The 24,462-nt window shown below is 41.0% G+C and overlaps 1 protein-coding gene across 1 annotated transcript in view; it reads left to right on the top strand.

Moving 5' to 3' along the window:
- The window catches only part of ZCCHC14 (zinc finger CCHC-type containing 14), a 1,045,305-nt gene that overhangs the window by 921,027 nt on the left and 99,816 nt on the right, over positions 1-24,462 (top strand). Inside the window, exons 6-7 of the mRNA XM_044081530.1 lie at positions 423-502; positions 687-741. Coding sequence (XP_043937465.1) covers positions 423-502; positions 687-741 — 135 coding nt within the window. The remainder of the gene's footprint in view (positions 1-422; positions 503-686; positions 742-24,462) is intronic.

Below are 24,462 nucleotides of genomic sequence, written 5' to 3'. Positions count from 1 at the left end.
GGGTAATGGAGGAACTCGGGAGCTTTTTGGTGACCATGAGATAAAGTAACTGCTGAGTTGGCTCTGAGGATTGGATCTGAACCCTAACATTTGAGGAGGAATGAAAATGGAAAACACAGATGGAACATTGTGGTAAGTACATAACTTTCTTTTTCTTTCTCCAAGAGAATGGCGGATACTTGGAATGCTTTGCATTTGGAAGTGGTCTTGCTAAATTGACAGACAAATTTAGAATAGTTTGGGTTAAATGGTATAAGGTTAAGAAAAATATGAGTGTGGCTTTACAGTGTTAGCTGCACTTTGTTTTAGACTAAGTTGGTGTTTTTTTCCTGTTTCATTGCAGTATATTGTAATATAAATAAGAGTTGTACTCTCTTTTTGGTGCAGCAAGAAGATCATTTTCTATTTTTTTTTTGTTATAGGTCTTTAGCTTCATTACCTTCCCATATATTGAAAAGTGACCACATAAAGAAATTCTTTAGTCAGCCTCTTAAGCACTTAAGTAAGTTTACATTTATTAACCTTCAATGTGCATGTTTCTTGTATTTATTTTTTTCTATAGCTATGCTAAACATATCAGTAGTGCATTCAGTTTGCCTATTGTAGCATTGCTAAATACAAAGCAGATCATTTTGTTGCTATTTATTACTAGCACTAATGGTGCTTTTCCTTTCTTTTTTTCCAAGATTCCAGCTCTCCTTGCTTACATAAAACCAATGTTATCACAGCTGCTACTGTCAGGTAAGAGTCTAAACTCAGGTATCCATATTAATACATTGTTCAGAGAGTTTTCTTTCTTAAAATTCCAGGTGCCAAAGACCTAAAATCACCAACACTAATAGGATGTAATGGAAGGAAGCTCTGCATTAATAATCCGTGTGGGCCGCCAATCATACTGGGGTATATGGCCGTGGTATTTCTCACTTTTCTCCCTGTTAAGCTTCTTGCACATTGCTTGAAAACTTGGTTAATTTAGACAACCTGCTTGTGTTCAATATGCCTTTATATCTAGATTTCCCTCCTGTAATTTCCAGTTCTTTTCTCCTGCTGTGGAAGAAAAAATATGGAGATAATTTTTCTTTTTATTTGGGGTTGTGGAATAGCAGGATGGTAAAATGGAGAATGTGTTATGATTAAGGGGGACATGGTAGCATTTAAGATTTAGAAATTATTAAAGTAGATGTTTGGAATGAGAGATTATGTTGTCATTGGAAGTAGATGATGTGTTTTAGGGGTAAGTAAAAATAATTGATGAGTCTTATGGTGAAGTAAAATTATCTAAATATTTTCTTCAGATTGCAGGGAAATAGTTACCGGAAGGAAGTAGTGATTATGGAGTGATGATTAATGGTTCAAGCATGACATACAAGCTTCTGTGGATAGAGTTGCACTAAGTAAACATAATGGCTGTGGCAAGAGAGGTGGTAAATATGAGATTTCATAACAGTAGTTTTGATTTTTAAAATAACATTATGTAGATGATTTGGAATAGAATGAGTATTATAGAATTAGGATGAATGAGGGAAAAAGGGATTTCAATAAAAGAGGAGTGAAGCAGTGGCGAAAGAGGAGCCATTCAAGGGAAGACTTGACAGTAGATAGGCATACCTGTTAACTGTAACTCTTAATGTGTAAGTGAATGAAAAGAGGAGAAATAACAAATGCATGTGTGGTAAGATCCTCATTTGGTGATAGTGAGAGGGAAGCATATGAATGGAATGTTGCTCAAAGACAGACCCAGCTCCATTGGCATAGAGGGCTAATGATCCAGATGACCTTGGTTTGACTAGATCCTGGGGTACTGAAGGAGATGACTGTGGAAAAGAGGAGTGACGAGGCATCCTTTGAGTAGAGTCCCCAGTGTAGACCACACATAAGCAGAGACACTTGCCTATCGGGGGCACAGGGCTAATATGTTTGGGATGCCTCTTGTAGAAGTAAGACACACTTATAGCAGGAATCCTTTTGCATATCAGCTTTTGGAAACATTGTGGGTATGCACAGTGGAATATGTAAGAGAATTCAAATCCCCGGAACAGATGACAGTGCCACTTCTAGCATGCTTTAATGGAACATAAATGGGACAAAGAGTGTCTGGACATGAGTTCTGAATAAATAAGAGGGGGATCAGAGCAAAAATACAAAAAAAATAAAAAAAATCAAAGAAATAGACTGGCATTTGTAGATGATTTAGTTACAGGAGAGTTAGATGTGTGGTGAGTCTTCTAACCGAAGCTTTATATAGGTGGGAGCTGTGTCTCTGTGCCTTGTTAACACTTGACTGGCCTTTGAGGTGTTAATGTTATATATAGGAGGTGAGGTGTTTTATATACCAGATTTAGTTGGGTACTTTTGACTTGCATTAAGAAAATATAGATGATCTGCAAAGAGTAGATCTGATTTAGAAAACATGGGTGAGAATGTAGCAAACCTTTTGGCTTTTTCCCCCAAGATGATATTACCAGTCTGATGAGGTGCTATCCATGTCATTATTGATCACAGATGGGTGTAGGATCCGACCTCAGATTCGAGCCGGCACTAAAAAATACAGCTCCTGAGCTCAAGCTCCTCCCCTTCCTTCCCAAGATCCCTTACTACCCAAAACCCCCTCTCAGCTCTTGTTCATTTTTACAGATAAGGGTTCTTTTTTCTTAATTTTTTGGGGTCTGTCTTTCCCTTTGTAGTTTCCTACCACCCCAGTAGTTGTTTTTGGGTAGTTTTTCATAGGTCCTGCCCTGTCCTCCCGGTCTTACTTTCTTCTGTCCTTTCTCTTTTTCTACCTCCCCCACCCCAGCTGTCTGTGTGTCTGTGTCTGTGTGTCTGTGTCTGTGTGTGTCTGTGTGTGTCTGTGTGTGTGTGTGTGTGTGTGTGTGTGTGTGTGTGTGTGTGTGTGTGTGTGTGTGTAACCCACTGGGTTCAAACGATGCTCCTCGTGGTCAGAAGTTACACCATGCCAGTCCTCAGATCCAACCCAACCTAGAATTTAAACCAAAAGATAAAAGGCTAGTAATGGTGGCCAAAGATAGCGGGCTATGTACGTGTTTGTTTACAAGGTCTGTTGAAAAAGTGGGAGAAATGGACAAATGCAGGTTGTGTAAAACAGAATTGAAAACAGTTGTACGTCTTGTTGCTGGTTGAGATGCACTCATGTCTGGAGGATCTGTATACTGAAAGGCACAAGAATGTGGCAAGACTGTTACATTAGAGATTGTGCAAACATTGCAGTATAGAAGTAGCTGAGAAGCACTAGAAACATGAAGCATAAAGTAGTATTGACAGTGATGAAGTTTTGATCATATGGGATCACCCTTTACCAATGTGCAAGAAAACTACTTCTTGTAGCCCAAGAAAAAAGACAAAAGTGGCATTAAACACCAAAATAGCTACACCCAGTGATTATAGTGTCTTACATACTAGGAGAGACAAAGTTATAAAGTACTGGGATTGACAAACAGAAAGTAGAGCAACATGGAAGAAAGAGACCCAGACAGTTCCAGTAGTATTAAAGCCGCAAGGGCTAATAAAGAATTTTCAAATGTATTTAAATGCGTTACCAATCCATGTATCCCCATAAGAACTGCATAATGAAGCAAATTGTTTCGTAGGTAGCTACTAGGTATGCAGTCCAGGGAGATCATTAAGAAGATAAGCCTAAATTGCCAATTGCCCCATGGTACTGTGTGGTTAATTGAATTGCTCAAGGTCACACAGCTGACAAGTGAAGGTGGAAAAATTCAAACCTTGCACTGTTATAACAGGAAACAGCTCATTAACAGTCAAAGATGTAGTCTTCTGCTCCAACAGCTATCCCCTTAGTAAATTCTTTCCAGAGCATACTGTAGGAATCCATGAAGTCACACGTGAAGAAAGTTTGACTGCACTGCCTTGTAGTAAAACTTGAGGTCAGAAGCTTCCAATTTACCAAACAACTTAGGTGGGGGGTCACTGTGTGTGAGACCCTAACCTTACTCCATAACCCATAAAAGGCCAGTGTGTGGCAGTTTATCTTTTAAAAACAGCAGATGTTCTTCCTGTTTCACTGTTGCAGTCATTATATTTGGGTTATCTGCTTGCAGGTAGCCCTCAGTCGGCCTGATTAACAAAGTCTTGGGTCCTGCGTCAGTTGCTGTCCCTTCTTCCATGACGTCAGGTCATCAGGGTTATAAAACATGCAACCGACGCCATTACATCAGTCTTTCTTGCCGTGCGGCATCCGAAGCAGAAGCAGTTCGCAAGTGCCGGTCGGCCGACTCCTGAAATTTTCATTTTCGAGTTTCAGAACCGAAGTCTTCAACTAAAGCCAAGTACCCCGTTGGGGAAACTTGCTCCTTACCGATGTCAGTAAAAGTTAATAATTGTATTACTTGTGGAAAGCAAATACCTCATAAAGATTTTCATTCGTACTGTATTCCTTGCCTAGGCCCTGACCACGACGTACTTTGCTGTCGGTTTTGTGCTTTTTTAATCAGCGCACTATCAGTTGGTATATTTTCGCCTCTAAATATTTCGGTTCTCGGTTTAATTATCCAGAAATGTCGGTTAGCCATCAGACTACCGGGATTCCAAAAAAATGCAAAGATAAAGACAGAGACAGGCCGCCGAGGTCCAAAACTGCCAACAACGCTTCTCCTAAGCTAGTCGCCAGTTCACCAGTACTCAGTGAGGCGCTTTCGCAGCCCCTGATACCCACTACTTCTGATTCGCAGGCCTCTACTGAGACCCATTCGGAGTCCGGTATGCCGCGAGATGCTTCAACTATGGAACCCGCAGATGTCTCTACCTTGGATGGGTCTGGAGCCACTGTGCAGGCACCGGCTTCTGAGGGTGTATTCAGGACTATGGACTTGTATATTAAACCGATGCCCCCTCCTTTACTTAGGCCTAAATCTCAAACCATGCCTAAAAAAACGACACCTAGACCACATGCTCAGGCCTCTATGCCTAAAAAACAAATGATAAGAATGGCTGAAGATCTAATAACTCTAATCAGGGGTAGTCAATCCCCCCCCCCCAAGAGGCCCAGGACTGAAGTTGATTATGAATCTTCTGATCAGGATTCTGTTTTTTCTGATTCTTCTGATGATCTGGATTTGCCTTTATCTACTTATGAAGATTCTGATGCAGAGGACTGCATTCCCTCTGCTTCCCCTCCTGAGGATTTTTCTTTTGGGGAAATCTTACATACTCTAAGGGAGCATTTCCACTGGGAAAGCCAGGATATTTCTGATTCAAAAAAGAGGCTTAGGGAATTTCTTCTCCTACCTCTGCATAGGCCTTTAGCTATTCCTCCTGTACTAGACATTGTTGATGCTTTTTCGGAATCTAGTTTGGCCCCTGATTCCTTGCCTGCTGCTCCCAGAAAACCTGACAGATACTACAGGGTCCCTGAGACCCATAAATTCCTTTTTAAAATCCTATTGCAGATCCAGAGACTATTTCACAGGAGCCCAAGGGCATTAGGGCTTCTACTGCTAAAAATCCTACCCCTTCTGATAGAGATTCCAGGGCGCTGGATAGATGAGGTAAGAAGGTTTACACTTCTGCAACCTTGGCCATTAGGGCTTTAAACTGCCAGTTTCATATGTTAAAGTATCAGCAACATGTTACTGGACTGCTTAAACAGAAAATGATGTTGATTCCTGACTGTGTGGAAAATAGAGAATTACAGGATTTAATGCATTCTGCTGAACAAGTTGGAAAACATACTTTGCAGTGTGGTTTTGATTCATTAGAGGCCTCTTGCAGGGCTGCTGTTACTGGGTCTGTGCTCAAAAGGCATGCTTGGCTTAAGGAGCAATCTTTGCCTGATCATGTTAAAGCTAAATTGTTGGATGCTCCCTTAAATCAAGACCACCTGTTTGGCAACAAGGCTGAGGAAGTTCTTAAAAAGATGGAAGATAAAGATTTCTTACAATTTCAGCCTCCTAGATTTAGCAGGCACTGGCCCTCTGAGAAGTGGTCCTTTCTAGCCCCTTCTAGGTCTTCTCAAGCCAAACCCAGACACAGCAAAAACCCCAGGTTTCAGTCCCAGGGGACACACAGGACTAAGCAGCGGGGGGCCTCCACTTCCAAATCTGGGAGTAATTAGACTCCCCCCTATGGTAAACTGTCTCAATGACTTCCTTTTAAAATTTCCAAGCACTTATCAACTGACTGCCCCTTTGGGGGGAAGGATTGCTCTTCATGCAAAGAATTGGGAACTCATTACCCAGGACAAATGGGTTTTAAATATAGTGTCCCAGGGATACAGATTTCATTTCCACATGTTGCCAACACCAAGCAGGTGGCCAGACCTACCCCCAAATCAGTGGGCAGAGGCCCAAAAACAAGTACTTTCTCTCTTGACCATAAAGGCTATTCAACTGGTACCAGAAGAGGAAAAGGGACAACGTTTCTACTCGAGACTTTTCCTGGTACACAGAAAAGACAATTCATGGCGCCCTATCCTGGACCAATGTCTACTCTAAACACCTTTTTGGAGATTCCAAAATTCAAGATGCTGACTCTTCATCAATTGCTTCCTATGCTAGGCAAAGATGCCTGGTTGGCAACACTAGATTTAAAAGAAGCATACCTGCACCCAGGGTATTCACAAAGTGCCTAGCTCCAGTTATTGCATTTTGCAGGCAAAAAATATTCAAATATACCCATACATGGACGATTGTCTAATTCAGGCAGAAACTTAGAAGATGAACAAAAAACTTCTTTAGCACCACAGAAAAACCTCGTACACTCGAGCGCCAAACAAAGGTTGAATCAGAACAAATTTGTCAAAATCCTTATTCAAAAAGCAGGTTTAATGATTTACTTTAAGTGCGAAACTTCACGTACACTTTTCGTCAGGGCTCCTGCCCCAACTTCCTCAGAAGATACAATTCTATCAATCACAAATTAACCATTTATATACAATTAAAATATGATAATTAATTAATTAATTAACCAATTAAAACGTTTAACGAGGCAACTTACTAAAACCACTAGTTGTCTCACACAAAATAGTAACTGGCTACAGTGTCAGAAATAAAATGTAAAACGTTAATGTGAAACATTAATAAGAACACTGTGCTCATGTTATTTCTTGTAGTGGAGACCGTAACACTTTTAAAAATGTAGTTCTAAAGCTTTTGTTTCTTTTTTATGTATGTTTCTTTTTTAAAATACTTTTAAAAACTCCTCTAAACCTATTCTACATGAATTTCATTGGATAAATGCAGACCTTTTAAAATATTTAATTAATCTTGTTTAATTAATTTTATTTGATGTTTTGTATATTCTATAAATGAATGTGTATTATATTTAATAAAATATAACAAATATATATATATAAACTCAATATGTTTTCTATTATATTTAAATTTATATTTGTCACATGGAAAACACTCAAAACTGCCCTTCCGCGCTAAATATATATTTTATATGTTTATATGTGTTTTCCATAAACTCAAATTCTTTCTCCCTCTTTCTTAAATTGTAAAATTGTACATATTCTAAAATTGTACATATTCTAAATATTCTAACACTGCCCTATCCATTCGTTTCCATGGGCCTCTCTATCCAGCCTTTTACAAATATGTTTGCATAAGAATTCACTGTGAACTAGAATTAAAATATGAACATGTTAGTGTAAATCTAACAATAAAATATGTGAATACGTGTCTTCTGTGCATTACCTTCCTAACAGTTTAACAGTTTCCTAACAGGATAGGGCAGTGTTAGAATATGTACAATTTTACAATTTAAGAAAGAGGGAGAAAGAATTTGAGTTTATGGAAAACACATATAAACATATAAAATATATATTTAGCGCGGAAGGGCAGTTTTGAGTGTTTTCCATGTGACAAATATAAATTTAAATATAATAGAAAACATATTGAGTTTATATATATATATTTTATTAAATATAATACACATTCATTTATAGAATATACAAAACATCAAATAAAATTAATTAAACAAGATTAATTAAATATTTTAAAAGGTCTGCATTTATCCAATGAAATTCATGTAGAATAGGTTTAGAGGAGTTTTTAAAAGTATTTTAAAAAAGAAACATAGATAAAAAAGAAACAAAAGCTTTAGAACTACATTTTTAAAAGTGTTACGGTCTCCACTACAAGAAATAACATGAGCACAGTGTTCTTATTAATGTTTCACATTAACGTTTTACATTTTATTTCTGACACTGTAGCCAGTTACTATTTTGTGTGAGACAACTAGTGGTTTTAGTAAGTTGCCTCTTTAAACGTTTTAATTGGTTAATTAATTAATTAATTATCATATTTTAATTGTATATAAATGGTTAATTTGTGATTGATAGAATTGTATCTTCTGAGGAAGTTGGGGCAGGAGCCCTGACGAAAAGTGTACGTGAAGTTTCGCACTTAAAGTAAATCATTAAACCTGCTTTTTGAATAAGGATTTTGACAAATTTGTTCTGATTCAACCTTTGTTTGGCGCTCGAGTGTACGAGGTTTTTCTGTGGTGCTAATTCAGGCAGAAAGCCAAGACACACTTTTGAATCATCTGGCATTTGTTCAAAGGGTTCTAACTTGTCTGGGGTACACCATAAACGAAAAGAAATCACACCTGGTACCCTGTCAGCAAATTATATTCCTGGGAGCAAGCTTGAATACAATTTCCCAGATGGCTTACCTCATGCCAGAGAAACAAATTCATATGACAACCTACTTCAAACAAGTGGCCATAAAAACCCTGCTATCTGCAAGACAAATACTGCAAGCCTTGGGGTTCATGGCCTCCTGCATTCTTCTAATTTTATATGCAAGACTGCATATGAGGAAACTACAGTAGTATCTAAAAAGCCTATGGTGTCAGCATTCTCAGGATCTAGAAGCAATGATTCCTATCATAACTTGCCTACGCCTAGAGTTCCTTTGGTGGTTAGAGGCCTGCCACCAAAACGAGGGACTACCTTTCACACCACCCCCTGCCACCCAAACCCCAACAACAGATGCATCAGACTATGCATGGGGGGGGGGCTCACCTGGCAGGGAAGTGCATTCAGGGAAAATGGAACCCAAGTCAAATGCACCTGCATTTCAATCAAAAAGAAATGTTAGCTGTACAGAATGCTCGGACAGCCTTCAAGGATCACATTCTTCCAGGACAACTAATGGTAAAGACAGACAACACCACTGTTCTGTGGTACATAAACAAGCAGGGGGGGTACACATTCTTACCCCTTCTGCAGACTAGCCATGGCATTGTGGAACACAGCCTTGAGCTACCAAGTGCATCTACAAGCTCAATTCCTGCCAGGAAAATTGAATACACTGGCAGACGGACTAAGCTGAAACCTCATGGGCCCACACGAGTGGAAGCTGGAACCAAGAATTTTCAACATGTTGACAAGCAAATGGGGGAGCCCAGATATATACCTTTTTGCCTCTCCCCAGAACTACCAATTGGCCAAATTTTGCACAAGGACTTCCCACAAACAAGCCTGGAAAGTGGATGCTCTGTCCTTCAGCTGGAAAAACCTATCAGTCTATGCCTTCCCTCCACTGCCTCTGCTCTCCAAAGTACTACTAAAAATCAAACAGGACAAACCAAGGATGATTCTGATCGCTCCAGACTGGCCGCGCCAACACTGGTACCCCTCCTGCACAGTGTGTCATGGTTATCCCCATGGCACCTGCCTCAGGCTCCTTCCCTGTTGTCTCAGCAGGAGAACCAGATTCTGCACCCTCAGCTTCTAACACTGAACCTTGCAGCCTGGCTAATTACATAATCCCTCCTTTACCATCCCTCAGTAAACCGGTGATGGATATCATTTTAGAGGCAAGGAGGCCTAGTACTAGAAAATCTTATGCTGAAAAATGGAAAAGATTCTGTGCCTGGAACCAATTTCAAGGGATGAGCACAGCAGCGCCCAATTTACCTCAGATTTTACAGTACTTAACTGAGATGCTTCACAAGGGCCAGTGTTTTTCCTCCATTAAAATCCACGCCTCAGCCATTTCAGCTCATTATAACACAGAACCTCCCCTCTTCTCTCATCCACTGCTCAAGCAGTTCCTCAGAGGGGCCAAAAAATTGAGACCACCCAGGAGAGCTCCAACCCCAGCCTGGGACCTTAACTTTGTTTTGGAGAAACTCACTCTACCTCCTTTCGAGCCAGCTGCTACTGCAGACTTAAAATGTATTTCTTGGAAAATGGCTTTCCTTTTAGCAATCACTTCAGCTAGAAGGGTATCTGAATTACAGGCCCTTATGGCAGTGGAGTCTTTCATCATCTTTCATCCGGACAGGGTGTCCCTCAGAACAAATCCATCCTTCATGCCCAAGGTGGTATCCAATGTGGCTCTTAATCAGTCCATTCATTTGCCAACCTTCTTTCCCAATCCACAGAACAAAGTGGAATGGATACTGCATTCCTTTGATGTGCACAGACAACTTAGATTATACTTGGACAGGACTAAACCTGAAAGGAAATCTGAACAACTGCTGGTGACATTTGCTGCAGGGGCAGAGGGGAAGGCTATTTCAAAGCAAACCATTTCTAAATGGATAGGCCATTGCATTAACTTCTGCTATAAGCACCATAGAAAACCTATCCCCAGGGGATCAGACCTCACTCCACCAGGGCTGCATCTACCTCTACAGCCTTTCTCAGAGGCGTCCCTACCAGGGACATCCTAGAAGATGCTACCTGGAGTTCTGTACATACTTTCAACAAGCATTATCATTCTCTAAATCCAGAGCTGGCTTTGCCACTGCAGTCTTGCAGGGCCTTATAGCTGGTCCTAATGCTATCTAAAATCCTCCTCCCAACCATAGTTTTGGGAATCTACCCAAATGTAATGACTGCAACAGTAAAACATGAAGAACATAGTAAAGTTTTGTACACTTACAATAAATGTAGATGTTCGAGTGTATTCACTGTTGCAGTCCTGGTTATCCTCCCTCCAGCCCCCTAACGTCTTTTTGCCTATACCTCTACTTTCCGTTACTTTGCTTAAAAGCATTTTTGGTGTATTTGCTTTTTTGGTGGAGATATATCATTGTACTTTTATATTTAATTGCTTCCCATTAAGGGGGCACCTGATATTTGGGGCAAGAAAAACTGATGTAATGGCATCGGCTGCATGTTTTATACCCCTGACGACCTGACATCATGGAAGAAGGGACAGCAACCAACGCAGGACCCAAAACTTTGTTAGTCAGGCCGACTGAGGGCTACCTGTAAGCAGATAACCCAAATGTAATGACTGCAACAGTGAATACACTTGAACATCTACATTTATGGTAAGTGTACACAACTGTACTGTCTGCTAGTGAAGCTTGTTTGCATTATAAAGTTTGGGGCATAGTTAAAATTTGTATTACTTGAATCCTTTTTTGTAACTCGGTTAAAAGTTCCTTCCATCTTCCAACATAATGGTCTACAAGCATTTCCACTGACAAATCTCTTTCTTCAGCAGTATGTTTAAGGTGCAACTCCATGTGGACCCCCCAAATACCTGAAAGACGTGTGTTCATCAGTAAAGATAAATTTTCAGTACTTGCTGTGAAGGATGGTAATTTATCATTGCTGTTATTTTCTATTGATTAACTAAACATCCCAATAAACCTCAAAACTCTTGGAGGATCTTCTGGGGCAAGACAAGTACATCAAGAAGTAATCTTCAAAAAAGTAAGAGTTACCTGCCAGCCAGTACCTTCTCAACAATCAGGGCCTGGTCCAAAGTCTCCAAGTATAGGGTAGCCCAAATAGCATTCTTGCCGGGTCCTTTACTCAATCCAAACTGGAAAGAAAGCACAACAGTCACTTTCTCCTAGAATTGGGAAAACATTTCTGCAGAATTGGTTAAAAAGCTAGACGTTGCTAAGGCCCAGGTAGAAAGATGTATTCCACTTGGTCAAAGACATTTTTTTGCATTGTGACTAATCATCATGAAGGGAATCTGCCAGCAGTAATGTATTTGCTGTATTATCAAATATGTGTTTTTCCCCTAGTAAATCCACACTGGTCTGATGTAGCCAGTGTAGAAGCTGAAGGCATAACCCTCAAGACCAGTACTATCGTAAAGATCTTAAAATTGTGGTTCAGAACAGAAATCCACATACAAGACAGTGCTGGTTTAGGGTGGTCTTCTACCTTTGGGATCATTGAAATTATTGCCCATTTCCAGTTGTATGGAGTCTTCCAAGAGACATGGGCTACATCCAAGACCTTAAGCACTTCATCAAAGAGCTGCATTTCCTGAACCTGATAGAGAATCAGAGGGTTCAAGTCAGGACCATGGAATGTTTAACAGATAGTGGGATCCATTCAAGACCAAGGAAGTTTCTCCAGCTCTGCTTATGTGTCATTGCCATAAGCTCCTCCGGAGAGCTCAGATGAAGCCTATCCGCTTGCTCAGAGGAATCCTTTCATTGACATAAATCTTCCATTGTTGTCTAATCTGTAAGATTGGATGGATGTGGAGGAGGGGCAGGGCTGGTAGAATGGAAACTCTCCATATGCCCTCACTCTTTAGATGAGGAGAGGTATCCCTCATATTAGACTAATTTCAATAACTTCATGTGTTCATTTCAGCCAGATGGTCATCTGAAGACACAGCAGTTGAGGTTGGAACATCTCTGCATAGACTATCTCTGCAACCCAGTAGCATTCTGAAGCATTGTTTTTATCTTATCCAACTAACAAGAAATAAAAAGAACTTTAACCCCAACAACTTCATTGCTGACCTAAAATGTTGTAATTGGACACCATTAAAACATATTGACTTAGACAAAGCCATTAAACTTTTTAATTCTTCCTTTCTAAGTATCCTAAACCTACACGCCCCTCCCAGAAATATCAGAATCTAAGGTATCTCCTCACCTTGGCCAAGTAAGGATACCAGATCCCTCCTAAAACCAGAGATAAAGCCTGGGACCACTGGCATAAAGTCAGGTCCCAAGCCACTAAATAAACTTTCCAAGAGCTCAGGAATAAAGCTAAAAAACTAATTAAACTTGACAAGATTAAATACTACTACAATCTCCAAATAAAGCATCAAAGCAATCCTCAAAATTTCTGGGCAACCATTAACAAAATTCTTCTACCAAGTTAAAGTAGTACTCCCTCCCCTACCTTAGTTGACACATGAGAGAGCATAGCTACACAATTCAGCAATTTCTTTACTGAAACCATTCTAGCCCTATCAAACCAGCAAAACAACCCCTCCACCATAGAACCCTGCAAAACCACACAGTAAGAACGCATTTCACGTCCAAACTGTCTGTACTGATAAGACAAGAAAATACCTTAAAAAAGCTTAAGCCCACAGCACTAGTATCAGACAAATTACCAGCTGAATTTCTAAAAATAGCTGCCAACGCTATTGCCTACCCAATAGCCATTCTTATTAATAAATCTCTGTCTGATGCCCTTGTCCCCGAAATCTGGAATATATCACATATAATACCCCTTCATAAAGGAGGTACTTCTGCAGAACTACCAACCAGTAGCTATTCTGTCCCCTATAGCCAAAATCCTGGAGAGATGCATACATATCCAAGTTATGGACTACTTGCATACCCAGAAACTCATGTCAAACACGCAACACTGTTTTCTTTCCTTTCACAGTACCACCACCACTCTAATGTCCTTCACCAGTACAGTAAACAACCACAGAAACAATGGCAAATATGTATCTGCTACCTTTCTCGACCTGTCTAAGGCCTTCGATATGGTCAGACTTAGTATACTTATCAAAGCCATTACTGAACTAGGACTTAGTAAATCCTCCATAGCCTGGTTCCAAACCAGCCACCAGCAAGCAGTATTGTGGCAGCAAGAACTTTCACCTCTTCTTCCAATCACCTTTGATGTACCCCAAGGCTCAGTACTAGGCCCATTACGTTTCACTGTCTATACTAACAACTTCCACACTTCTACTCCACATGCATCTGCCTACAAAACTCACAACAAACAGTGCATAAAAACAGAACAACTTTATACCATGAAAATAAGGTTTTACTTCCAAGGTTGAGGCGGCACATGTCTTTTCAGAATACACCACTGGCACCACTGTGGCTCACACTGAGAGGTAGCTCAGATAGGTTGATGGCACATTGACATCTGCCCTAGTCTGTGCCATCAAGGTATCTCTAACTCATACCCAGGGCTTGTGTAACTTAACCCTGCTAGGGTCTACATTCGTAAAGGTGAGCTGCTAATTACAGTCTGTGCTTAGAATGTTATTTTCACTTGTGTGTTCTTCAGTTAATGAGGCACCAGTAGCTTTGATTCATTTACTTTTATATTTTTATTTTCTTTTTATGGCATTCTCAAGTAATGCAGGCAGTGCACACATGCACTCTGGTAGCCTTAACTGTGTTGTTTGTGCAGTGGCTGTGAGTGGTCACTCAAATTTGCCAAGATACATACAGCATCTTAGCAGTGAGGGAAGTAGAGGAGTGCCAGTAATTTTATCTGTGGCAAGTTTTTTATGGGTTAGTATCTGTTTTTATGCTAATACTAAATATTAATGGTAGGTTCATTACCCTAATTTTAGGATCCCAGTACAGTGGTCATAAGGCATTAGTATTTCCATTGTACTGGGCATTGCTTACTAAGACTCACTCTTGTGTGTATACACTTAATTTTCTGTTTTAATCCTGCATTTCATATGTTTGCTTATCTGAAAGGTGTACAGTGTTTGAGGCCAGGTGCATCGCTGCCCTGACTATATAAAACAGATTACAGATAACTGTTATTTCTAGTATTTATACAGTTAGTTTGCTCTTAACTATGGCTAGATTAGCACAAGTTTGGTTGTAATCACCTGTTTGAGGAGGGAAACCATCATCAGTATGTAAAATTTTCATTTTATAGCAATGACTACAGTTTATTTCGAATTCAGTTAATCATGTTGTAGTAAGTTTGTGTTAGATGACTTAGAGGTTCAGGCTGTTAACCTAATGAAATGCATTAATGGTACTCATAAGGAATAAAAATACCACTTATACTATTTACAGACTGGGCCTCTCAAAACTACATTTTTTTTTTTGATAATCAAATGTAATTACTATATGTGTCAGTACTTGTCAGACTACATCTCATCTTGACATATCAGTCCAAACTTATAATACACCTAATACATGTGGCTGCATTGTTAATAATCTAACAGGTAGTGTCTTCATTAGGAATAGTCTGCCAAACACCTTGAAGAAGTTTGTGTGTAAATTTTTTATTTCTCCTTTTTAGCTTAAGCATTCTGCCATCGCCATTATTCTTTTTACTTTTTTTGTATCGGTGGTCAGTCTGGCAGTCAGTGTATTGTGTGGCTGTTCCTTTTACATTCTGTAATGTCCCTTATTGCTTGATTTGTGTGTGGAGTAATTTTAGAAAAAAGTGCTAGAAATGTGGCTATACCCCCCCTACACACACACACTCACACAAAGATACATGAGTTGTGGAAAAGCAGGGATCTAAGGATCCAGATGAATGTAAAAGGAGATCTCTGAGGGCACAGAACCTTCTTTGGCTCCAAAAGTGCCATGGATTGAGCTGGCATCTGCTTTGGCTCCAATGGCTTCTCCTTATAGGTTCATAATTGTAACGACCACTAGGGTCCTTATAAGCCTAGCCATGCAACCCAAATGTGACCCACAAATGTGATTTATATATATAGGGGTGATATACTGAGGCCTCTGTCAGAGAGACAGGCACCAGACTGGGGTGACTTTTCGATTACCCATCCTTTGGTACAAGTTATGCTTAAATAGGGTTAGGGAAAATTTTTGCTCCACATGGATAGCAGGAACTTGTTCAGAGAATGGGAATTCTGATAATATATCTGTCTTTCCAACATGTCCTGTTTATGCTTCAACCCGAATTTAGGACTTTTGACGTAGTAGTTCTAATGCTGTTTGTTTTGTGGATGTGCAAAAGGTTCATCAGTACAGACGTCTGGGATACCTTGTATGACAGGCATAGAACATCTCTCAGTAGTCTATATAATAGAGTAAAGAGGCAGGGCTTTGAGGTGATCAGTGTTGGACATTTTGTTTACTCCCTGTATTCTTTTCGTAATAAACGTTTGTGGACGTTTCAGTTGCTGCATGTGTCTGATCAGGTGGGTACTCTATTAAGGGTCTGATAATGGCTGAGTACAGTAATGCAATGAACAGTATGTGCCTAAATGCCATGCCCTTACTTACAAGTTGAGAAACACAGAAGGATTGTTTCAATATCTTGGACACATGTTGGTTGAAGGCTAGGTTACTATCTACATAAATTCCCAGATCCCTGAATAGTGAATCAACTTATAGCTGGGTTTTATTGATGACATAGTTTCTTGGGATGGCTGATTTCCCAAAAGATACTATAATGTATTTCTTGGCATTGAGTTATAAGCCATGACTTTGGCATCAAGCATTTGTGTTAGAGCTTACTGAAGGGTGGGAGGGTATTCTCATCTTGGGGTATTCATTGATTACTCCCAGTTTGTAATCATCTGTGAACTTGGTCAGCCAGAGGCCTTTGATATTGACCTCACATGAGGAGTGGGCCCATCACAAACTACTCCACTGATGACTAGCCACTTTGTGGAGGTGGCCTCACTGATCCTAACTTTTTGGGTCATATCTTTGAGCCAGTTAGTTATCCAATGTTTTATAAAATGGTTAATGCCTAGTTTCCCAAGTTTGTTGACAATGCCCGAATAGAGTATTGTGTCAAATGCTTTATCCAGATCTCGGTAGGCAGTATGCACCACTTTTACTTTATCAATTGTCTTGGCAATCTTTTCAAAAAAGTCCATCAGGTTCAGTAAGCTTGACCTTCCTTTGACAAAGCCAAACTGGGATAGATCCAGTGTCTGGAAATCTCCTATGCCCTTGTTGATAATTTCCACGATAATTCTTTCCATGGCTTTGCAAATAAGACTAGTTAACCTAATGAGTCTGTATTTTCCAGGATCTGTTATAGGTCCTCCCTTATGAGGGGGGATGGCTGTTGCAGTCCTCCATTCTTGTGTCACAAAGCCTGTTTTAGGAGTAAAGTTAAGTAGTTCATGAGGCATGCAGGGATGTTATCAGGGCCCATTGAGGCTTTGTTCTTGGTTTTATTGAGCACATCCAGTACATGCTCCCTAGTTACAGTTGGTGGGGTTATATTTGAGATTATTTCTTGGGGGTGGCTGATGGTGGGTAGGGGGTAAAGTTGGAACTAAATGCATCTGCTGACAGGTTTGCTATATCGCCAAGCTCAGTGAATGTGGTACCATTAACCACCAGTTCAGCATATTGCTTTGTGCTGCCCTGAGGTTTCTCACATAGCTGACAAAGGCCTTATGGTTATTTTTCACCTGGGTGGCTCTGTTGGAATCAAAGTTGGCCTTGTTTGACCTAATTAGGCATCTTAGTTGCCTGTTTAGTTTGATGAGAGAGTTTTTAATCTTTATAGTAATCTTTCCTGATTTTTGCCGTTTTTCATTTTGTTGTATATCCTGTTTAATTTAGGATGCCACCAGGGCAGTTTTTTCTGGGGCTAGTTCTGGACTTGCTTCTGGTAGGTACAGCAGACTATATGCAGCCATTAACATGGTTGTACAGAGTTTCTGAGGGCAATTCATTGTAAGCTGCTGTATTCACAGGGTTTGGAGGGGCATTGAATTTTAACTACTATGACTTAATGAAAGGTAGTTTCCAAGGAATAGTTCCTGTTATTGGTTTTACTGGGGTAACAGATTTGATTTTTATTTTGAAGGAGAAACTTTATGCTTAGCCTTACCAGGGAGGAAGAGATTGGTGGGGAGGTCAAGCATTCTCCCATATTTGTCAGTACAAGGTCCAGCATTTTGGAGGCTGTAGTGGGTGTTTTCAGCATTTGGTCTATGTTGTTTGCATTTGCAAAGTCCAGGAATTCCCATGCCTGTAGATTTGAGGTCATGTATCATTCCCAGTCTATAGAGGGGTAAATAAAGTCTCCCATTAGTAGGGTGTTGGGTTGGATTGGATGGCAAATGTTGCCAGTAGATACAAGTATGCATTATGAGCTTCTTGGGACATGGAGGGTTACCTGTGGCTGGCTAGGATATAGTTACGGGATTTTGTCTATGGTGATCTGCACATGCAGGAACTCTAGCATGTCGTTTTGTTTGACCAACTCAGAGATATGCTTATTATTGATGTATATCAAAACAACTCCACCTTTAGCCCTTGTCTGTGCAGCTACTGGTCTAAAAGTGTGGAAGGCACTGAAACCTTGCACTTTCAGGGTATCCTGTGCTACTTTAAACTACGCCTTGGTAACCCCTGCTATGTCAGAACTGCCTAGATAACTCTCCAAGAAGGCTTTTCTCTTTCTGTGAGTATGTCCTGCTGAGAACAATGTTTACATTATATCCTGTCGGTCTCCCCCAGTTTCATCCATCAGGTCCTTTAAATCTTATCTCAGTACATCAGAGGCAGATTTGGATCTCATGATGTGGGCCTTTTGGGGCAGACCATGGATTCGAATTCTATCTCCTTGGTACCGACTACAGACCTCATCTTGGTACCAACCCATTGCCCATGATCAAGAGAGAGACTCTGAGCTGTCAACTTGACACTATGTCATTGGTGACATCTAAAGAATTGTTTTGTACAGCTTCCCTGTTGGTGTTTGACACTTCATCCTCCCTGTTGTTAGCATAGATTCCCCTCCTCAAAACCTTCCATCTTCTCCTCTTCTGGGGTGTCTTCTCTGATGCTGCTCACATCTTTTTTGGGAGGAGTGTATCCAGTCACTGAAAGGGTTTCCTGTGATCCAGCTGAGGTTGGAATGTTTTTTTCAAGTTATTGGGGAAGATAATTGCATCACCCTTGATAGTGGATGATCAGACTAATTTGTGGTTGCCTCTACCCATCGTGCCCCCATTGGTCAAAGCCAAGAGTTAAGCTGCAAAAGTACTGTACACCTACAGGGGGTGTCCTCTAAGGAATCAGATTGTACTGTACCCCTGACATTCCAAGAAAGAGGACTTGTAAAAGGAGGCATATTGATTTCCCATAGATTGAGGGGTCCCTCCCCCAGTCCCCTCCAGAAGACACTATTTTTGGTGCAGTCCTCAAGTTAAATTGACAAAAGAGATCTTGACCCACACTCCCTCACTCTCACAATTAGGTTCTTTTTGAGGCTTATGGCTTGGACCCCTCTACTTCCTGAGTTGTATCTCCTGTGGATCACTTAATTGGTCTGTTGGTCAGGAAATCATTGCAGGAGCCCAACACTTGCAAATCAGTGACTAAGAAGCCAGTCAAGATTCTTAGATGACAGCATTGAGCTAAGGGTCCTGTTGTTGAGCTCATCATTGTGGTGGCAGCTACTACAAAAAAAGAGCTGACCAAGCATACAGATTCTGTCTACCCTCCCAGTAAGGAGTCCATGGCAATGGACTGATTAGGGAAGTGGGAGTATGTTTCAAGGCCGTTAGGCATTGAACTACTCCATTAGAATGAATCGCTTCCAGAGGGAGCTTGCAGAACAGGTACTTTCCACTTTTAGAAGACAACCAGCATCAGACTCCAGGAAGCAGTTGGAAATGTCATTGAGCACAATGCTAAACATTACCGACCTCTTCATGCAGCTCATACACAATGCAGCGATGGATGAGCTACTGGAGCAGGCACTGCTGTAAGACACCAGGCCTTGTTTTGCCTATATGACTTGAGGACAGATTATTGTCTGTTGCTGTGATGGATCATCCTTTTTTGATTCTTCTATAAAAGAAAGACTGCAGAAGTGTGAATAGGATGGCAAAATGCTTTTTGCCATTGGAGTTGGGCTTGAGATCCTACAATTATATGACAGGAACCATAAGGGTTCCAAAACTCTGATTCAGGAAAGCAAGAGACAGATTTTCAGGTCCACTTGTAACAGGGGCGGCCAGGGAAAGGCGATCCCTTCAATGGACACAGGTCGAGAGACTGAAGGGGTCTGCAGAAGCAGGAATATACCATAGGCCCATCTCAGACAGTCCATCACATCATCGTTGAAGGGCTACCTGATTGTTCCTCTGTGGAGGCAGTAAGGGGTTGCTCATCCCTCTACTTGCCTATGTAGATGACCATCACACAGGACAATTGGGTAAGAAGGATAACAATAATTCCCTTTTGTCGGGCCCCCAAATAGAAGCATCCACCCCCAGATATTCTGACCCACCAGCTTAAGGTGGCTGAAAGAGAAGTTCTCTCTCTGGTCTAGAATAGAGCCATCCAAGAGGTCTAACCAGGTCAGACAAGGTCAGGATTTTACTTGAGATTGTTTTTAGATCCACAGAGAAACAAGGACCTTAGGCTCATTCTGGACCCAAGTCATCTGAACAGTTTTGTTAAAAAAGATCAAATTCACTGTGGTAGTATGGTCATGATGCAATTGCCTTGTCTACAGGCAAATGATTGCACGTGCTCCATATATCTCATTGATACCATCATCTCCACATCAAAATAAATAAAGTATATTGGAGAGATCTTCACTTCTGCCTGGGAGCCAGACACTCCAGTTCAGTGCCCTACCTTTTGGTCTCAATGCAGCCCCCTGGGTGTTCACCAAGTGCATGGCCATATAGTGGCACAGCAGCAGCTACAGGGGATCTGAGTCATCCTATACCTGGACAACTAGTTCCTAGATGTCTCAACCATGGAGACATTAATCATTGCCAGGGACTATGTGCTCTAATTATGCCTGTCCCTTGATCATATCAGTAAATCACCAGATGTCTTTTCTGCAATTGACCCTAACCATTCAGTTCATCGGATGTCGATTAGACACAACCACATCCATAATATTGATTTCTTCAGACATAATCCAGGTACTTTGGGAGGCCATTCAGACATTTCTTCACTTGATTCACCATGCATCCGCCCTAGTTCTCAGCTTTCTGGGAGTGGTGGCTTTGTCTATTCTAATGTTGTAGTTCACTCACTTTCACATGAGAATTCTGCAGTTGTTTGTAAGTGTTCAACACTCTGTGCTGTCTCAGCCTCTTTCAATGCTTGTTATGATAACCACTCTTTGCAGTGGTCATGTATGATGGTGGCTAGTTTCCCCCTATATTCTTTCTGGGAGACCCCTTGTTTTGCAACAACCAGTGATTATAGTTACCACGGTTGCCTCCTCCTCCTCCCTGGGATGGGGTTGTTGCTTTGCAAGGATGGCCAAATCATATAGAGTCCAGAAGAGGTCGATATTCACATCAGTGTCTTGGAGGTATGGGCAGTCCTCATGTTGCAATAACTTCTGGACACCCTTCCTCCAGGGATGATTTCTATCCAAACAGAATATATGACAATTCTTTCTTGCACCAACAAGCAAGGGGGTATCATATCTTACCCATTATGCTGGGAAGCTATGAGGGTATGTCCGTTAGGAGATGTCTTTCCATTGATTTCTATATTGAATTGCATATCCCCAGGATGTCCAGCTGCCTTGCGGACTGGCTGAGCAAATCCATCCTGATCCCTCATGATGGTCTCTCAATCCAGCAGAAGAACAACAGATTTCCAGCTGATGGGGCTAACCTTGCTGCAGACTGTGCTTCCATTTATAGTTCCAAGGGTAGCAAGTTCATTGCCAGGATTTCCCTGGAGGAGCAACACTCTGGCTGAGCAATGGCCTTCCAGCAATCTTTATGCTTATTCCCCTCTACTGTTAATTCCCAGATTTCTGCAAAAGGTGGTCTGATGCAAAACCACAGTGATCCTCATTGCCCCAGGAAAATTTGGTTTCTCCTGCTAAGGCTTCAAATCAGGTAACTCCCCTGGATTTTGAATCCCATACAGGATGTACTTTCTCACCCATTTGGGAGTCTTCACTTGGATCTTCGCAACCTCATACTAACCATTTGGATTCTCCTCTTATAGTAATGGCAAATTATCCAGCCTTATCCACTATTGTAGTTAGAATTATGTCAGTTTCACAGAAGTAATCCAGTCACAAGTTTCATTGTGGGAAGTGGAATTCTTTTATGATTTGGTGATTTGGGCATCATCTGAGGACATAGCCCCCTTTTCTGCACCTGATATTGTTCTTCTTGGCCAACATGTTTGACATGGGTTTAAGTTTCTCTAATATTAAAGTGCATTTGGCACCAATTCAGATTTTCATGCAGGTTATGAAGCCCACTCTCTGGCTTCTCATATACTATATAAGGCCTTCCTTAAAGGATTCTTCCTGCTCCATTCAATTACAGAGACTGCACCTCCATGGGATCTCAACTTTTTATTAAAAGCTTTAGCCAAGTTTTCTTTTGAGACAGCTTCCTCGGCACTCTTGACATTTCTGTCCTGGAAAACCTTGCAATTGGTTGCCATAATTTTTACAAAAAGAGTATCTGAGTTACAGAACCTGTCTTCTTAATTTCCTTATTTGGTGTTTTACAAGTACATAGTGTCCCTCCATACTAATCCCCTTTTTATTTCCAAGGTAGCTTTTGAGGTAAACATCAACCAACCATTTCACTTACCAATCTTCTTTCAAAATCATTCAAGTAAAGGATAATATACTTTACACACCCTGGATGTATATAGACAACTTAAACTTTGCCTGCACAGAAACAAGTCCTTAAGAAAGGACTCACAGCTGTGTCAACTTTGCAGTCAACAAACTTGGGTCAAAAGTGTACAAAGTTACTCAATTTCCAGATGGCTTTTGGATTGCTTTTCCTATGTTTATTCAGTACATAATTGCCCATTAGTAAGCAAACCAAAAGCTCATGCTCCCAGATTGGTTGCCACTTCAACGGCCTTCAGGAATTCTTCAGTTGATGAAATTTGTTCAGCATCAGCATGGTCTACTTTGGATACTTTTGTTAAGCATTACAAATTAGATGTTGTATCTAGGACTAGGGCTTGCTTAGGAGCTATTATTCTCTGTGATCTCCTGTCATGATGCCACCAAGGTAAACTGTAGCAAGGGATTCTGACCCATAAGTTGGAACTGACAGAATAAATTAGGATATGCTCATTTTGTAGTTGTCATAATGCTGGATCCCTTCATTCTCATCCATCTAATATGACAACGTGTCCTCTGTCCCCCTTCCAAATTGTTATTTAGTAGGATCTGAAGGGGCATTGCCACATTTGTCACGGTCTATGCTGATTCTGCCTTCTCTAACTGGTGCCAAATTCAGTCAAAGGTTTCTTCACACACGAGGCATTATGCAGTAATATTTCTAAAAGGAGCTCAAGGCTGGAATACTAGTTTTGCCATTATGGATCTTAAAAGTTGTTCAAAAACCCATAAGTTGTATTGGATAGACCAGAATGAAAAGATTCAGCAGTATGGTAACTACATAACTACTGATCTGATGTTAATCTTCGTTCATTCCTTACTGATGGGTTATCAGTGCCGGCTTCATACCAAGCTCGCATCAGCCAAAAACTCTCGAGCCAAGATCCTACCCAGAATGCTCTGCTCCCTGTTACCCCAGATCTCGTTTGCCGTGTTGCTGTACAGCCGTGTCAAGCCACTCTCCCTCAGCTAAGTGAAAAATTATTTGAAGTTTTTCTGTTGTTAGTGTTTAAAAAGTTTTCAATCAGTTACTATCTGTATACTCCTACCCTATTGCAACTTTCAGACTCTATCCCTATATTTTTTCCCTTTTTCTTACCTTTGAGGTAATTCTCCATTACCATCGTTGGTAATCCTTCTTCTCTCCCTTTCTTACCCTTCTGGGTAGCATTCCTGACTTCTTGGTACTGTCGCCCTTCTCCCTTCATATCATTATGTCGGATAAGAAAAGTAGTGTTGGTTTCAAACAATGTACGGAATGTGGTCATAAGTTACTGCTTTCTGATGGCCATAATTTGTGTCTATTGCTTGAATGTCTCCCACCTTTCAGTGGACCCCCCCCCCCCCCATGTGGGATTTGTAGAAATTTTTCGACCAGTACTATAAATGAAAGGAAGAATAAATCAATTCTGAAAGGCCTCCTTAAAACTCCTTTCTGCATGGCTATCTCTGGGTCGGAGGGCTCACCCCCTCCTGCTAAACCCTGTAAGAGGCATTCTTCTTCCTCCTTGAGGTCGCTCACTTCATTTCCGTCTAGAGATCGCAAGGAGTCGACTCACAAAAAGGTAAAGATTTCGAGCTTGGCGCTGCCATCTGTGGTCCTTTAGGCCCCAGCCTCAGCACCAACCCAGTTGATTCTTACTCCAGCTATGTCCTCTTTATCACCACCAGCACCAGAGTTCCCAGTGCAGACACCTATGGCTCTGACGGTTTCGTTGCAGCCTTTATTGGCACTGTCTCTACAGGTACAGTCTCCTTCGGCACCATTGGTGCAGACTCCTTCGGCTCTGTCCTTGCCGATGCTGTCAACCTCCGGGATACTGTCCTTTACTGTGCAGACACCTTCGTTATCGACATGCCGTTTGGTGTAGTCTCTTTCGGCCCCATCGTTACCGGTGCAGACACCTTCCTCGACAGCACCGTTATTCATCGGTGCAGACTTTTACCACACC

Source organism: Protopterus annectens, chromosome 8.part0 (genome assembly GCF_019279795.1).
Source record: "Protopterus annectens isolate FY-2018-M chromosome 8.part0, PAN1.0, whole genome shotgun sequence".
Lineage (NCBI taxonomy): Eukaryota > Metazoa > Chordata > Ceratodontiformes > Protopteridae > Protopterus > Protopterus annectens.
Note: the sequence above shows the minus strand (reverse complement) of the source record. Positions and strands in the feature narration are given on the sequence as shown.